Here is an 18256-nt window from a genome sequence, read left to right as displayed (position 1 = left end):
AAATACTGTAAGTTTTTAAAAAATGTAAAATAGTATAAAAACAATGCTATCACTTTATAGTAAAATAAAACAAAATGGTGGGACCCTCTTGATGTTGCTATCCAGAAGGAGGTGTCCTTCCATGCAGGAGTGTGTGCATACGTGTGGCCAGTGGGTGGATGGTGGCAGGGCAGCAAATTGTCCTCATCCACTCACAAGCTGCCAGGTATACAGGATTTCTGTAAATCATGTAATGATAATTAGCTGTTATTGCCTTAAGATTTCTCATAGCACTACTGAGTGTTTAATTACAATCAAGATCTTAGACCCATTAAGACGGTGGTAACTATTGAGCCCTTGAAATGTGGATAGTCAGAATTAAGATATGCTATAAGCCGAAAATGCACAGTAGCAATTTAGTACGAAAAAGTAATGTAAATACCTCTTTAAAAAATTTCATATTGATTATAAGTTAAAATGATAGTTAATTTTTGGATATACTGTACTAAATAAAATATTAAAACTAATTTTACATGTTTCTTTTCCTTTTAAATATAGCTACTAGAAAACTTAGTTCGTAGTTCACATTGTATTTCTATTGGAAAAGGTACCTTACAGCATGGGAATTTAGGAGGTTATAGGGCTCCTGCAGTCATTAGGAGGCAGAGCTCCAAATAGTCAGAAATAAAGGCTTCCTTTTAACTAATATAAAAAGTTCATAATTAAAAAAAAAAAAACAAGTATGTCTCATCATTAGGAAAATCAAAGCAAAACAACAATGAGGTACCACTTCACATCCATTAGGATGGGTATGAACTAAAAAAAACCAGAAAACAAGTGTTGGGGAGAATGTGGGAATTGCAACCCTTGTGCACTACTGGGATTGTAAAATGGTGCAGTCACTAAGAAAAATAGGATTGCTAGTTCCTCAAAAAGTTAAAAGTAGAATTACCATATGACCTGGCAATTCTACTTTCGAGTATATACACAAAAGAATTGATAGCTCACACTCAGACATGTACTGGCATTATTTACAATGGTGGAAAGGTGCAAGCAGCCCAAGTGACCACTGACAAACAAAATGGGTATATACACACAGTTGGAATATTATCCAGTCTTAAAAAGGAAGGAATTTCTGACACTTGCTACAACATGGATGAAAAGTGAAGATATTACGCTAGGTGGAATAAATCAGCCACAGAGAGGATCATACATGATTACACTTACGTGAGGTAGATAGAGTTGTCAAATTCACAGAGACAGATGTAAAACGGTGGTTGCCAGGGGACTGGGAGGAGGAGGGAATGAGGAGCTATTGTTTACTGAGTACAGAGATTTTTTTTTTTTTTCAAATGAAAAAAATCTGGAGATGGATGGTGGTGATAATTACGTTAAGAAAAAAATATTCTTGTTAAAATCATAATAACACTTGTTAAAATGGTAAGGAAGACTTTATTCTGGACTATGGCAATGGGAGTCAACACCATAGCAACCAAGCAGAGAGACTGGGCTCAACTCTTGAGTAAGTGAAGAAAACTGGGGATTTACAGTCAACAAGCAGAGTGGTGGGGGTGAGGGACTGGGTTGGTGAGTGGGAAATTATTAAGAGGACACATCAAGGATCAATTCATACTACATCGACTTAATAGGACTCTTGCTGAAGGCAGGTCAGAGTGATCAGATATCAAGGGTATGGGGCAGGCTCTCTAACCTGACTTAATGGGACTTTTGCCACACTGAGAGAGGCGGGCTAGAGGACAAGGCCCAAGAGGGAGGCCTAGTCAAGAGGAGCACTCAGAGAAGCCTAAAGAGAGAGTCTTTGTCAACTGCACAACCATCTGAATGTACTTACTGCCACAGACCGTACACAGCTGACCCTTGAACAACACAGGCTTGAGCCATGCAGGTCCACTTATACGCAGATTTTTAAAAATAAATATATTGGAAAAAAATTTTGATATATGTGACAGTTTGAAAAAACTCACAGATGAACTGCATATCCTAGAAATATCAACAAAATTAAGAAAAAGGTATGTCATGACTCTATAAAACATACATAAATTACAAAAAGTTAAAATTTATCAAAACTTATACACACAGACACAGGCTGTACATGGCACCATTCACAGATGAGAGAAATGTAGACAAGTAAAAAGATGCAGTATTAAATTATAACTGCATAAAATTAACTATAGCATATACTATACTGTCAGAGAGGAAGACAAACCGTAAGAGACTCTTAACTACAGGAAACAGACTGAGGGTTGCTGGAGGGGAGAATGGTGGAGGGATGGGGTAACTGGGTGATGGGCATTATGGAGGGCCCATGATGTAATGAGCACTGGTTGTGATATAAGACTGATGAATCACTGACCTCTACCTCTGAAACTAATACTACATTGTATGTTAATTAATTGAATTTAAATTTAAAAAATGATGATAAAAAATTTGTAACTACCTCCTATTGCTGTTGGGGTGAGCTGGTGTTGCACGTATACATTTAAAAATGCCTTGTGATACCGGTCATCTTCATGTGAGCAGTTTGTGCCTCCAGTAAATTGTGTACTGCAGCAAAGTGATCTCTCAAGGTTCTTGCTAGCAGTCTTGGGGAGTCAAAAGTTCTATGTGGATTTTGGACTGCAAGGTGGATCAGTGTTCCTAACCTCCCACCAAAGAGTCAACTGTACTTAAAAATGGTTAAAATGGTAAATTTTATGTTATTTACATTTCACCACAATGATATATATGTATATAAAAACAAATATGACTCATACCTCTCATGAGTTTCTCTCTTTTTCTCATGATCTAAACTCTGAAAACTTCATTTCCACCTCCTGATAAAGTTCAGGACCTTGTCACTTAACACAAAGCCTCTGCCCTATACCAGTGTTTTAGTATTTTAAGATAATTATCTTAAATCTCTTGAGAACTTTTTTTTCCAAATTTTGTATCACTCCTCACTATGCTGGACAATTTCACCTGAAAATTATGTGCATCTTTCTGAAAACAGTTCTGGGTAAGTAGAACTGATCAATTTAGACTGGAGATGAATTTATCACCTCCAATATTTTAAGTTCTGTCTTTCTTTTAATACACCCCAAGTTCAATTAGTTTTGGGTTTTTGTTTGTTTTTTAGGGGGTGTTTCTGGCAGCCATACAGACCGATAAGATGTTTCTTGCCTATTGCTACTACGCCTCTACTCTGTATGTTTGCAGTTCAATTCTTCAGAACCGTTACACTCCTCCTACGTAACTCAATATTATATTATTTGTGGCACTGTTCTAGAGGTGTAGTGTTCAAAATATTTTCAACAGTGAAATTCTGAGAAATATTTTATAGGACTCTGCAATGAAATGAAAGGTGTTCTCACTGAGGTGGATAGTACCTCTTCCATTCACTTTTTTTTATGGCCTCTGCCTCCCCCTTCAGTGGCCCCTGTGGTAGATCTGTGGAAGTTAAGATTCTAGAAATACAATTGTGTCTTGAGATATCGAGATATGTTTTCTTATTTCTGACATTATGTCAGTTCCCTAAATTCCTTAAGCAAGTCACCCTGATGTCAAGAGTCACTGAGACGAGATGGCATTGATACAGCAGAAGACATTGTTATCTGTATACTCTGTCTTCTGACAACTATTTCTGACCTTCCCTTTACCTCAGTACACTGGGAGTTTTAATGGCCTTTGACGTCTCTGGAAATGAGAAGACCTTTCTGCTACAGGAAGATTCTAGAATTCTTTAGAAACAAATGTGTTGAAATGGTAGCAAATATTTAAGGTGAACATTGGGAAAAAACTGGCCCAAATCCCAACCGAAGACATCGTTTAGTTATAAATTATAACATTTGTTCTGCCTGGCTAGAATTTGTTGCTATGTCTAGTCAGTGACAACAGTTTTCCAAAAGTAGCTGAATGAATGGACTATGAGAGCTAATATTTCTCTCATGGAGTTGTTTACTTACTGGCAGAATGAAATGCACTGCTTCTTAAAGCTTCAAACCCTAAATAGAACTGAGAACGTTATTAGTGCTGAAATTCATCCATGGCAAATGAAGTTAATTTAACTCAGTGAACATTTATGGAAACTCTTACTGCAACACGCTGCCCAGACGGTAGTGATACTAAGATAAATATGATGGCTCGTGCCTTCAAGGAGCTCAGCCTGGTGGATTATGCAGTTTGGGATCTTGGCAAAGGAAATCAGCCTTAGCTAATACAATTAGTATCAACTCTCTTGATGTTCTACAGTGAAAGAATAAAAGGGTTATTAATCACCATGAGAAAAAGCGCAGGGTTCTGATCACCTAGCGATAACGTCAAACTGCATTTGGATGACAAGTCTACTATTTAGAAATTACTTAGCTGCCTCACTGCTCCACAGAGAAAAACACATTTGTAATCTGTCACACAAGTTCGGGCCTAGGTCTGGCCGTTTCACTCGCTGTTTGTGATGTCGAGGAATGCATTTTCCTTAATGGGCATTCCATGACAGCTTGCTAGCCCACCCCGGGAGTGATGGAGATATGGGATTAAAATACTGGGGGCTTCTGACCTTGGCCACTGTGGGGTTCTTACCGACCCAGAACTCCAGCTGCATGGCACACTGGGATCTGAAGGGAATGACTCCAAATGCAATACACTGGAGTCGTGTGCTACTAGAAAAACAACTCCCACTTCAAATTGGTGTGTAACAATGAGGAAAAAATGTCTTTTTTTCTAGACAGTGGAAGGGAAAAGTATCCATTAATGACCACAGTGAAATATAAATATAGCAGATGCTAAAATACGTAACAGGCTCATTATCCCGAGACATTCAGTAACTCGAGTTCCCTTTTGTTATGCAAAAACATGCAGCCAATTTATTGAACATTTTAAGGATTCCTAAGCAAGTAAAAATGAGCGTGTCTTTCAGTTAACATGCTGTATAACACCAATCAAATTTTCAACGGAAGCATAAACATCTTCCACTTAATCATCTTGGCAAAAATTATGCATCTGGTTCAGAGCACAATGCTGCTACTCTATATAACTCAGGCAAGTTTAATTCTTTCCCTTGTATTTATCCTCTTAAATATAGTTTTACGTCGGAATGCATTATAAATTCACTCGAATTTCCGTAACTACTGAAATGTGGATTATGTAGTTCTGATCCCCTCTCCAATTTTTAAATATTCACTAAACTTTTCCATTTAATTTTCATTAATTGTTCTTTTCTGAGCTGTTGAGGCTCTTAGAAGAGAAGATGTACATTTTACTCATTTTTGTTGCCCTAGGACCTAGCCTATGACTAATAAATATTAACTATGTGTTACTATATGTAAATGCATTTAAGTACATCATTGGGTTTTTCAGTGACTTCTTTTCTGGATAAGGTCCCATTGGTGACAGTCAAGAGAGGGGATCATGACAGAAACAGACTCACAAGGACTCTACCCTGACAAGAGCTTGACATAGCCTAGCCTAGAGAATAGGGGACATTAGTAGATCACATTGCTTGTGATCCCAGATATGAGAAGGAGGAAAGATGCGTGAACCTGCTGCATTTTTGAGAGACACCAAGCCATTCACTTGGGTGACCTATCAGGTGAGTAGCGTGGAGGGAGGGGAACCTGCCAAATGAGGCTTGGATTGTGAGGGACCTCACAGGACATGGGTGTTCTCCTAAAGACAATAAAAGCCACAAAGGATTCCAAACTGAGAAATGTCATAATCTGATTTGTTTTATAAAGGAAAATTCATGTGGAAGATGCATTTGATGTTCTGAATTTCAAACAGGTGTTCTTAGTACAGTTTTCTGGTGCAAGAGAGAATAGTTGCATTGTCTTTCCACCTGACAGAGGACGATAGCTAGCACGTTCCTCCTCAAAGTCTAGGCTTTCCGCTAAACATCCCCATTTCCTCCATCATTCCTTTGTCATTCTTTCTGGGTCTCTCGACATTCCAGTTGTTGGCCTTTGTAGACGCTCTCTAGTTTGTCAGTGCCTCTGCTGAAACAGGGTATCCCCAGCTTAACATAGAAGACAGAAATCATAAAGGACAAGACTGATAGGTTTTATGAGATAAATCGAAAACAACCACATGTCAAACAAAAACTACCAGAAGCCAAAATGTGAATCTCTGATGACCTGCATAAAAACCACATTTGGGCTTTCTAAGATTCAGATTTCAGAATTCTACCTAGACCTTTTAGTTTTCTGTTAGCAGCTTTATTGAGATATAATTCACATAGCATACAATTCATACATTTAAATTGTAAACTTCATGGTTTTTAATTTACTTCAAAGTGGTGCGACCATTACCACTATATATATTAGAACCTGTATTTATTTATCTTTTTGAAGTACAGTTGAGGCACAGTGTTATATTAGTTTCAATATACAACATATAATATTGTGTGTATAATATAGTGATTAGACAAGTCTATGTGTTATGCTATGCTCACAAGTGTTAGCTACCATCAGTATGATGACTGATGACTACCTTGACCTTTTATATCAAATGTTCTGTGGACAGAGCTCAGGACTTTGCACGAAACATACATGTGGCTACCCAAGCATGCACACATGTACCTCCACTGCACACCACACACAGAAACACACGCATACACACCAGGTTATTCTTGGGAAGACTCAAGTTTGACAACAGCTGTTATAAACAATTTTAACAACAAATAAAACTCAGAAAACATATTTATAACATCTGTAACAGGAAAGGAGGTAATATCTTTAACGTGCAAAGAACTATTACAAGCCAATGAGGAAAATATTAAGCATCCTAACAAAAAACTGAGTGAAGGATATGAAAAAGCAACTCTCAAAAGGAATAAGTATAAATAGCCAACAGACTTAAGAAAAACACTTACCAACCTCACTACCTGTCCACCATCCCTTGTCCTCAATTTTGAAGTAGGAAAGCTCTGAAAATAAAGCTTTTCTAGCATTCATACAGCAGCAAAACCTAATCTGACCTGAGCTCATTTGGTGACAAAAACTTGATGAGAGAAAGGATATCAATGGTTTCTATGTGTCCCATTTAGTGTGGACATTCGTACGATTCACTGCAGAAGGATGAAGATTTTTTGTTTATGGTTTGCTATGCTACTACGCTACCCAAGGCCCCCTGAGATGCTTGTATAATGTCTTGTTCTGTATTACCTTGCTGAAAGTCAAAAAGAAATGCAAATTTTGAAAAACTTGTTGAGCTGGTGATCATGGATATGTGTAGTTGAAGAAATGTATATCAAAATGAAATAGTTTGTTTGCCAATCAAATTGGAAACTATTAAGAAAATCCAAGATTCTTTGTCCGTGAGGGGAATGGTCACTTTCCTATACTTATTGTGGAATGATACATAAAACAACTTCTAGAGGGAAATTTGGCTAAGCATATGAAAAGTCATTATAATGCACAACCCTTTTAAGTTATCAGTTCAACTTCTGGGAATTCATCCCAAGAAATAATCATTGTATTGTGTTCATTGCAGCACTATAAATAGTAACAAAATGGAAACAAAGGTTTCACAATAAGTAATCCGTTATATCATGATCATACCACAGATTAAATTATAATACATTCACTTAAAAAACCCTGTGAAAGAGTTATTTCATGATATGAAAAATTTTAATAATATATTTGTGAGGTGAAAAAGCAGGTTACAAAACAATTATGATGTAGAGGATGATTCTGGTTTTGGAAAAATATATATGCAATTATGTGCATAAAGTTCACATGTACCGATGAATTTATCTGGAAGATCACACTGTAAATAATTTTCTTTCTGTTCTGTGCTTTCCAATTTGCTTTTGGAAGAGCTTGTAATGTTTTTGTAACTTAAAAAATTTAATGTGATACCCTAAACTCAACTTAAAAAATTTGATGTGATACCCTAAACTCAACACAATTCTGCTTAAATGTTCTGATCATGATAAAGTAACATGGGGCTATTACTTCTTTTATCCTGGACACTTGGTTAACACAGTCCAAGTTGACATCATAAAAGATAAATTAACAATATATTTATAATTTGGTATAGTGTAAACGGGTTTCATATAAGGCATAATCATGATAATGATGGTAATAGTAATAACAATAAAACATCATTGAAAAGGAAATCTAATGAAATTATAGGCAGCCAAGCTCTGCTGCCAACAACTCTCCAAGGACAGCCTTTCTTATGTCTTTCTTCTTTTTCCCTCTACAATTACAGGAATGGTTTAAGGATTCAAAAAAACTCTCTGTTTTTAAAAGATGAGGGGAGTTGCAACCTCAACATAGCAGTTTGAGGTAATATATTAATTTTCCTTTTCTTTTTAAATACCCTTGAACTTACTGACATAATATAAAATGGGGTAGGGAAAGAGGATGTGTAACAAGGCATGGAGCATGCAGAGTGTTCCACAAATAGCTCCCATATATTGGAATGATTACGAAGCACAGCAAAGACGGAGGCTTTCCATTCATTTCTAAGACTAACATAACCATGATGGAAATCAGCAGGAAAAAAAGGATACGTGCATCTCTTTCATAAATATACATGCAAAACTGAACTCAGCAGTTTATTAAATAATAATGAACTACCATAAAGTGTGATATACTCTAGTGATGGAAGAACGGGTCAAGATATGAAGCTTATTCTCATAGTTTATTACATTAATAGTTTAAAGTAGAAAACATACTAAAAGAAAGCATGTGATCATTTCTAGCAGTCTTGAAAAGCTGCTTTATTTCTATAAGAAGTCACCATAAATTCCTGGTAAAAACTTAGTAGGTTCTTTTCTTAATGTGTCAGACACCAAAAGCAAAAATGATACTTAATGGTCAAACAAAGGGGTAAGGAAAAAAAACAAAAAACAAGAAACCTAAAACTTCAATAATGAAATAGTTTCAGTCCATAAGTTGGTTGGATGTTCAAAATGAATTTTAATATTCATCAAGGATCTAGCAGAAGAAAATAAGCTCAACTTAACTAATAATGAAAAATTAAAGACCAAAAGGATATTTTTTTAAAAAGATTTATTTATTTATTTATTTGACAGAGATAGAGACAGCCAGCGAGAGAGGGAACACAAGCAGGGGGAGTGGGAGAGGAAGAAGCAGGCTCATAGCGGAGGAGCCTGATGTGGGGCTTGATCCCCTAACGCTGGGATCACGCCCTGAGCCGAAGGCAGCTGCTTAACGACTGCGCCACCCAGGCGCCCCCAAAAGGATATATTTTTAAAGATTTTATTTATTTATTGGCTGGGGGGGGGGGGCGGGGGACAAGCAAACTCCCTGTTGAGCACAGAGCCCAAGGCGGGGTTCAATCCCAGGACTCTGAGATTGTGACAGAGCCAAAGCAGACATTTAACTGACTGAGCCACCCAGGTACCCCAACTATAAGACATTTTTGACTATTGGGCTAGAAAAGATGTAGAAGATCAAGAATATCCCATGTCAGCAAAGATGTGGATAAACCTGCATGCATTTGTTTCCTATTACTGTTGTAACAAATTACCACCAATTTAGAGCCTTAGACGATACAAACTTGTATCTTAGTTCTAGAGGTCAGATGTTTAAAATGGGTCTCACTGAACTAAAATCAAGGTGTTGGCAGGGTGGCTCAAAGACAGAATCTGTTTCTCTGTCCTTTTTTGTGATTCTAGATGTCACCTGCACTTCCTGACTTATGGCCCTCTTGGTCTCTTTCAAAGCCAGTTTTCTCATGCTGCCACCTCTTGCCTGCCTCTGCCTCTCTCTTGCTCTCTGAAAGACTCTTGTAATTACGTTGGGTCCTCCTGGATAATCCAGGATAATCTCTACATTTTACGGTCAGCTGACCAGCAACCTTAATTTCCCTTTGCCATGTAACTTTCACATATTTGCAGGTTCCAGGGATTCAGATGTAGCTATTTTTGGGGGAGGCATCATTCTCCCGACCACAGCAGGTATTTTCCAGTCATTGTGGGATATATACATTGTTACAACTTTCTCCCAGGTTGACCCTAGAATATCCCTGGAGGTTACTGTGCATCATGGGACTGCAGTTGTACACCAATTAGATTTGCAATTTCCTTTTATAGAGCATAGCTTGAAAACATATCTCAAAAGAAAAATATTTACTCTGGCCCTTTCCCCTCAAGTTTGGTGGTGATGATCTACTCTTTCTGACCTCATAAACAAGTTGCAGTCTATTCAGAGACAGGAATAATTTTCTAAGACACTCAAAAACATATCAGATTTATTCTGAGAGAGGGGGGATCAGAAAGCCATTTTCACAGTGAGATGAAGCCTCCCATGAATTTGAACAGACATAGGGAGAGGACCTAAACACGCCAGAGATCTGGGAATCAATAATTTAAAAAAATGTTCCATTATTCATTTAAATATTTGCCTCATTGGGTCAGTCTCATAAAATACACATTGAATTGAGAATCCTAGAGGTCAAATAGAAAATGTTTCAGAGCTACTAACTATGCAAACGCAGACAGAACTAATGCCTAGACCATGCTGAAGAGTGGTAACTTCTGTGTCTTCTCTGTGACAAGGCTTGTCTGACATAAATCACTCATTTTATTCTAATCACATTATGCCCTTGTTATAGTTCATTATCTCCCCAGGCCATATGGCTAGAGATTTTTCCAGGTGGAAAATTTCATTTTGTGATAGTCCCTGTTTTAAGTTCTTTCATTTATCTCATTAAGCCCTACAAATATTCTTCCTGTCTTCATCAAAAGAAACTATAACTTTTTATTATTTTATTAGAAAAATATAGTAAATACATACTTGAAGGCACATTTGCTACCAAGCTCAAACTTTTGACTGATTCTCTATCAAGACACATACACACTAGTGTTATTATTAATATTGAGTTGTTTGCAGTTGAAAATAGATGGCTGTTATTTTTATAAATTAATAAAGCATTGCAAACTCTATATGACTGAACTTAAGAATATTGGCTTTTAAAGTTTTATTCATTCAGTCTTACCCATACTAATAGAATTTTTTATTTCTAATGTGAAGTCAGTGATTACAGTCCTCTGCCCCTCCTTTAACAAGGAAGTTTCTCTGGAGGACAGTCATCATTCCTCTTAGTAGGTGGTGACAAGGTAAGTCAAAGCTCTGTTGTAAAATTCTTACTTTTTTACTTTTTCCAGAAACTAAGAAAAATACAGCAGGGTCTGCCATGCTCAGAATCTCTTCCTCATGACTCTACAATCAGAATTTTCTTATCCCATTTCACAGTACAGGAAGGAGCGATTCTAGCCCCAACTTTCACCACTCTGTGGACGTCTATGGCAGCTGTCTCTAGGAGGCACGCTAATGGCAGTTATGGAGGACACCGGTTTCAACGAGAACAGTTTACTTCAGCAAGAACTAGGCTCAGGGAAGTACATGGAAGACTCAGAACAAAGACTCTACTCTGGGTTTATGATAGTTGTGCTTTGCAAAATACAAAGAAAGTTGAACTCGATGATAAACAATTCAAGAGCCTATCCCAAATTCAATTCATAAATTGTCTAATGTCAACAGGACCTTAAATAAGGCCTCTAAAAACAAACTTGCCAATGTCTGATCCATATAAGTATGATTCTCACATAGAAAGTTTTTAATTAGTGGTTCATACAAGTACATGGATCCCACAGGGTAAAAAAATAAAATTGTTCCTTTTTGGGAATCTTATAAAATCTTTCATGTGAAATACAATCATGGAGTACCTGTCAGGTACTGGTCTAGGTGCTGGTCTAAGTTTAGCCAACATTCCAAGTCTTACAACTTTTCAGTGAGATAGTTAAATACCTGCAACCAAACAATTGCAATGCAGTGGGGGAATAACCATAACTGACATTTATAAACACTGTTATCAATGTATAAGAAAAGAAGCACTTAAGTTTGTCTGAGAGAGGCAGATGAGGCCTCACAAGAAGGGTAGCATTTAAGCTGGAGGCTGAATGACGGCTGAGGACAGCCAAGCGTGCACTTTGACGAGAAACCTGTTTATTGCCGGTGCAAAGGCCTACACCATGAAGAAAGGCATTATGACTTGAGTAACCAACAGGTATTTCAGAATTTTAATGGAGTATAAGATGTAGGAGGTAGAAGTGAATGCATCCACCAGACTTCATTCTACACACAATTATTACAAGTGACCTGCTAATTTTCATATCTGTGTAATCAGAATGTACCTTGGCCTCCATGACCTTGTCCTTCCCCTGACTCTTGCCCAGAAACCACCTTGAATGAAAAGAGGAGGATAGGACTGAAGGAAAATAATGCCAAAAGGATTGGAAAATTTTTTTTTTAATTAAAATTTTCTTAGGAAGTTGAATGTAGAATATAACATTACATATGACAGAGCAAAACTTCTCAAAAAAAAACACCTCTCTCTCTCTCTCTCTCTCTCTCTCTCTCTCTCTCTCAAGTTCTATTAGCTGTGGCAGCTGTCAACTCTATGTCTTCTCTCTTTTCTTCTCCCCATAACAACTCCTCTGACCCCCAGTTCCTACTGTCCTACTTCATGGGCAGGCATCTCTCCTAGGTCTCTGAGTTTTTTCATTTTGCATACAGATCTACTATTCTATTTGTTAACAACAGCAACGAAAAGTACGGGCACCTGGGTGGCTCAGTCGGTTAAGCATCTGCCTTCAGTGTAGGTCATGATCCCAGGGTCCTGGGATCCAGCCCCAAGTTGGGCTCCCTGCTCAGTGGGGAGTCAGCTTCCCTCTCCCTCTGCCACTCCCCCTGCTTGTGCTCCCTCTCTCTCAAATAAATAAATATAATCTCTTTTTTAAAAAAGTCATTTTTTTGGCACCACCTTTAGAAGGCCCAGGAAGGAATGAGAAGGATTATAAATAACTGATTTTAATTTTTTCCCAGACACAAAAAATCATTTGTTTATAAAACAGAGACCTCTTTGGTTTCATGCTATTCTTATATTTTAGATCTTGTTCGACTTGAAAATAAATATTCAGTACTCAGCTACTGAAATCTAACTAAGATTGAATAAATGATAAGCATCTCAGATATAAATACATTTTTCTGCAAAGAGATATTTATAAAATATATTTTCATCAAAAATTAGAGAAAAATGCACCAGGTACATGTTTGGTTTTAATTGTTCAGCTTTTCACGATATGCAAGACAGGAATGATATAGTTTTATAGGAGAATGCATAATTCTGAACAACTCCCCAAACTTCATCAAATGTAATAAATTCCAAGTACCATCTGGCAATCTGTAATTTTCTTGGGGTTCTTTTATGTATAGCCATCTGAATCAAAGTAATAACAAACATTCACTTTTTACCAGTGTATTGCCTTAGAATAGTGAGTTTCAGAGAAATTGCATTTGGGCTAAATAAAGACTAATACTCACAAATCAAATTCCCTAATGATTCTAATACCACTAGATCTAAAAGGAAGACTCAAGAATCTGCATTTTAACCAGCACACAGTTGACGCTAAAGCATGGTCACAAGAATCATCTGTTATGCCTAGTAATTCCCAGGCACCACTGCACACTTACTAAACCAGATACTTCTGACAATGTTCCTACAGCCAGATAATTCACATCTTCGTAAGAGTATTGGTGATTCTTCTGATCAGATCAGGATGGGAATCACCCCCTTGAATGTATATCTCTATTAGCAGATTATGGCTACAGCGTATTGTTACTCAGACTCCATTATCACATTATGATACTTTTCCTTAGCTAAAATCAAAACAATCCTGAATGACTCATTTTAATTCAAAGCGTAACTCTGAAATTTTTCCAACTAATTTGTTTTCTTCTATCTAAAAAATGTAACTTAGATATACGAAAATATCATACTTCAACTGCATTTTTAATTTGAATGTCATAAAAATCCTGTAATGGGGGTTATGAAAAATTGTCATGCTATAGATGAGAGTATGGATTCCTAGAGATGAAGGGACTTAACCATGGTCCCACTGCCATTAAGAGTTTCTCTCTCCCTCTCCCTCTGCCCCTTCTCTCGCTTTCTCTCAAATAAGTAAATAAATCTTAAAAAAAAAAAAAAAAAAAAAAAAAGAGTACCTACAGAGTGTTAGCCCATCTCATCTGGGGCAGGGTATTTGACATGAACGTCTGTCAGGAGGGTATGCATTTAGCGTCACCTGTACAACACTGACCTGAGGTATAACCACACTCTGAGTTTGAAAACTACCCCCGAGGAACTAGGAGGCTGATAACATGGTGGAATGTGCGTCTTCAACGTTGTATTTTTTCTCACATACAAGCGGTGCAGCGACAATGGTAACTGCTACACATGACTTCCAGGGCCAACCATGACGCACGCGCAAAGATGGGGGTGAGGGCTAGGGCTGGAACATTCTTCCAGGGTGATGATCAGGTACTAACAATCCCATGGCTCCTGAAAACAGTGATGCATCCATTAGAAAAATGTGAATTTGAAGGAGTTATATCTTGCTGCCTCCATGTGGCTCTGAAAAAATTACTGCTCACGTGCTACAGTACAGAATTCATCTTTTGCCTGTTTTTTAATCATGTTCTATCTCTCTTTAAAAAAAAAAATACCTCAGGGACTGAAGCATTTAAATTGGGATGAAACTTGAATGTCTCTATTTTCCACTTGCTTAACCAAATCTTATAATTCCTTCATGCTACATTCTTCCCACATTATCCTTAAAGACTTGAGCACTCTCTCCTACTCACAATAATCCCTCATAGACCTTACTGCCTGTTTTACAACTGTGATCTATATCATATGTTAACCAGACTATTACTTTCATTTTCAAGTGAGTGTGTTTGTCACTCTAGTACCCATGACTGGATCCTGGAATTTGTCTGCCTGGTAAGCCCCATGCTTCCAGGTTATCTGTTACCTTCTGCCAAATTTTCTTGATACCATAGGTCACCTGCCAAGACTTATTTTCTGGTACCTCCTGTAGACTGCTCACTTGGCTAGACACCTCCATGCTCCGTGGACATGACTTACCATAAGAAGTCTGTTTACCCTTTGGAAGCTCGTCACTTGGGACTACTACTAAATAATATATTGAGATTCCCCTCTATGATTCTCCTTGAATAGTCTGTCTTCCCACTAGATCAGGTGATGTCAGAAGTACAAAATAGCGACAGTAAATAAAACACAGATTCAACCCCTAAGGCACATATCATGAAGACAGTAGGCATTTATGTTTAATCCAGGTATTGCTTAATAATATCTAAGCCCTTATTCCATATGGCATCACTTGGGACCTACAACAGAAATTGCCATTACTGTGTTTTTAGGGAGAAGTATAACCCCTGAGTAAGAAAAATGAAGATGTAAAACAATTGTGAAGAGTTTAAACTACTTTGAAAAAAGTTATATAAGGCATTCTCAAAGCTGAAGGACATATTAAAACTGGTGGCCAGACATTTAAACAGCCCTTTCTAAGTGGCCTATAAACAAAATCAGTCAGGACAACTTATCCACAAAATATATGCCAACTTGTCAAAACACCATAGCTATTTAATTAAAATAGGTTCATGCTTGTTGCTCTGCCCTCTGTTCTAAAGTGATTGATTCCACTTCCAACAGCTATGACCTCAAAAGAAGTGTCCTCCTGAACTCAGGTGATTGCAGTTTTAAAATAAAGTCTACCAAAAGTCATCATGTATTTTTTTTAAACCAGTCAACCTACTTCTGAGAACTATGCGTGAAACAAAAAACAAACACATTTTGGATATTACAGAGTAAAATGTTTGTAGGATGCAATTTTCATAATTATTTTTTTAATGCATCAGGAATTACTTTTCAGGAAATATCACTTTTCTCTAAGTGCTTTTCAACTAGACCAAAGAGTCCTTTTTAACACTTAACTGAGCAATCTATTCAGATTTGTATTTGGATATTTAATTATAGTAAAATCATAATTCAATGAAAATGACCTAATCTAATATTATTGATGGCTCACTCTCCTGCTGTTGGTAAACATTTTGCTTCTTGAAAAATCTCATGTTATTTGGCTTTTCTGAAATAATGCTGTGATCATTCACTTATTTATTCTTTCATTCAGCAAATATTTATGGGGAAACTGCAATGCATTGAACATGAGCTAGCTGTGGGAATGAAAAAATTGAAAAAAAAATGCTTCCTCTCCTTGAGGAGCTCACATGTTACAGGAAATATGTAGGTACACAGGTATGAAGATACTAGGCAGGTATGTAGATAAATTACAAGAAAAAGTGTTGAAAAAATGTATCAACAATGTGAGGATTCACCAAAACATAATCCTTGAATCTTCCTTCTTCTCTTTAAAAACCTCTCTTCTGGAAAACTTCTTTCATCTCCTCGAAGCGCAGAAAGCTGATATTACATATATATTTTATATTATGTATCTATTTATATACATAAATCTAAGATACACACATACAGAAGGTAATGAGAGAAGCCTTCTAGAGGAGAGGATGCTAAAGAGAAGAGGTTCAAGGCAAAAACTTTCTATACTTGCCTATAAAAATTCCCAGAAACCTATCTTCTCACAGCTTCCGTTGCCTCTTGGGCACTTTGTTCAGCAGATGCTCTCTTGATGCTAGACTACAATGATCCAGTTGTAAAACTCAACAGCTTTTAATATTCTCTACACTAATCCCTTAGAGTTTAGTTATGTAAAGCATTCAGGAAAGACAAAGAATGCATGGAAACTTAACAGATAAAGCACTTCATCAGTCTCCATGGTCATTATCATTGATTAATCCCACCCTTCTCCACCCACCAATCGACACTGGAGAATTTTACTGGCTCCTCAAGTCATCCCCACTTATACCCATCTTCCTGGCTCCACACCTCTCCTCCTCCTCCCCATCTCCCCTTCCCAGTATCCCCCAACTAGTCCTTCTCTTCTTCTCTCTTCCTTCTCTCATTCTCCTTCTTCCTATCTAGTTGAAAAGCACAGAATGTTCTTTATCTTATGAAGAGAAAGTTCCTTTACTTTATTTTATTTTTTATAATAATTTTTTTATTATATTATGTTAGTCACCATACAGTACATCCCTAGTTTTTGATGTAAAGTTCCATGATTCATTACTTGCTTATAACACCCAATGCACCATGCAATACGTGCCCTCCTTAAAGCCTTCACAACAGCAACTAGATCCTAGGATGGTAGGGGAGATAAATTTTAAAAGTGACAAAGGTAGGAATATTTGCTTTTTACCTGAATAAAAAATTCTTCTAAAGACAGTTTTCTTAAAATGTCTTTACTTTTCTACTCATATTTATTCCATTAAATTATGAATTCCTTTGTGATTACAAACTCCTGTGGACTGTATCATTGATCTTTCATTTCCTTTCCCACTGTCCTGTGTCTCCAGCACCTGATGTGATGTACACTAGGAATGAATTCGTAAATGTTTCGTTTTGTTCTTTATGTCACATTCTTTATCACTTAGTACTTTTTCCAACTTTATTGAGGTGAAATTGACAAAATTATAATATAAAGGGTATAACATGTTTAATATATATATACATATTCTGAAATGAGTCTCACAATTAAGTTAATCAACATTTCCATTACCTCATTTAGTGACTTTTTTTTATGAGAATGCTAAAAATTTATTCTTTTAGCAAATTGCAAGTATACAAGACAGTATTTTTAACTACAGAAACCATGTTGTACATTACATCTTCTGAACTTCCTCATCTTATAAGTGAAAGTTCGTACCTTCTTACCAACCTCTCCCTATTTTCCTCAATATCTGGCAACCACCATTCTACTCTTTGTTTCTATGAGTTTAGCTATTTTTTTAAAAACTTGAATACAGTTGACACACAATGTTACATTACTTTCAGGTACACAACATAGTGACTCAACAACTCTCTACATTATATTATGCTCATCACAAGTGTAACTACCATCTGTCACCATATGATGTCATTACAACATTACTGACTATATTACCTATGCTGACATTTTATTCCTGTTACTTATTTAGTCTATAACTGGAAGGCTGTATCTCCCACTTCCCTTCACCCACCTCCTCATTTCTGACAACCATCAGTGTGTTCTCTGTATTTATGGGTCTAATTCTACTTTTTGTTTTGTTTTCCTTTGTTTTGTTTCTTAGATTTCACATATAAAAGGAAATCATATGGTATTTGTCTTTCTCTGCCTGACTTATTTCACTTAGCATAATACCCTCTAGGTCTATTCATGACGTTGCAGATGGCAAGATCTCATCCATTTCCATGGCTAAGTAATATTCTGTATGTATACCACACCTCCTTTATCCATTCATCTATGGATAGACACTTGAGGTATTTCCATATCTTGGAT

At 36.8% G+C, this 18256-nt stretch overlaps 1 protein-coding gene across 10 annotated transcripts in view; it reads right to left on the bottom strand.

The window, feature by feature from the left end:
- TMEM117 (transmembrane protein 117) overlaps positions 1-18256 on the bottom strand; it is a 509455-nt gene that overhangs the window by 76055 nt on the left and 415144 nt on the right. The window contains exon 7 of one of the 10 annotated variants that reach the window (XM_044385520.3): positions 8876-14346. The exons of the other annotated variants lie outside the window; for them this stretch is intronic. Coding sequence (XP_044241455.1) covers positions 14329-14346 — 18 coding nt within the window. The 3' untranslated portion in view covers positions 8876-14328. Of the gene's footprint in view, positions 1-8875; positions 14347-18256 lie in introns of those variants that run through there. 10 annotated transcript variants of the gene reach the window in all.

Source organism: Ursus arctos, unplaced genomic scaffold (assembly GCF_023065955.2).
Source record: "Ursus arctos isolate Adak ecotype North America unplaced genomic scaffold, UrsArc2.0 scaffold_26, whole genome shotgun sequence".
Classification (NCBI taxonomy): domain Eukaryota; kingdom Metazoa; phylum Chordata; class Mammalia; order Carnivora; family Ursidae; genus Ursus; species Ursus arctos.
Note: the sequence above shows the minus strand (reverse complement) of the source record. Positions and strands in the feature narration are given on the sequence as shown.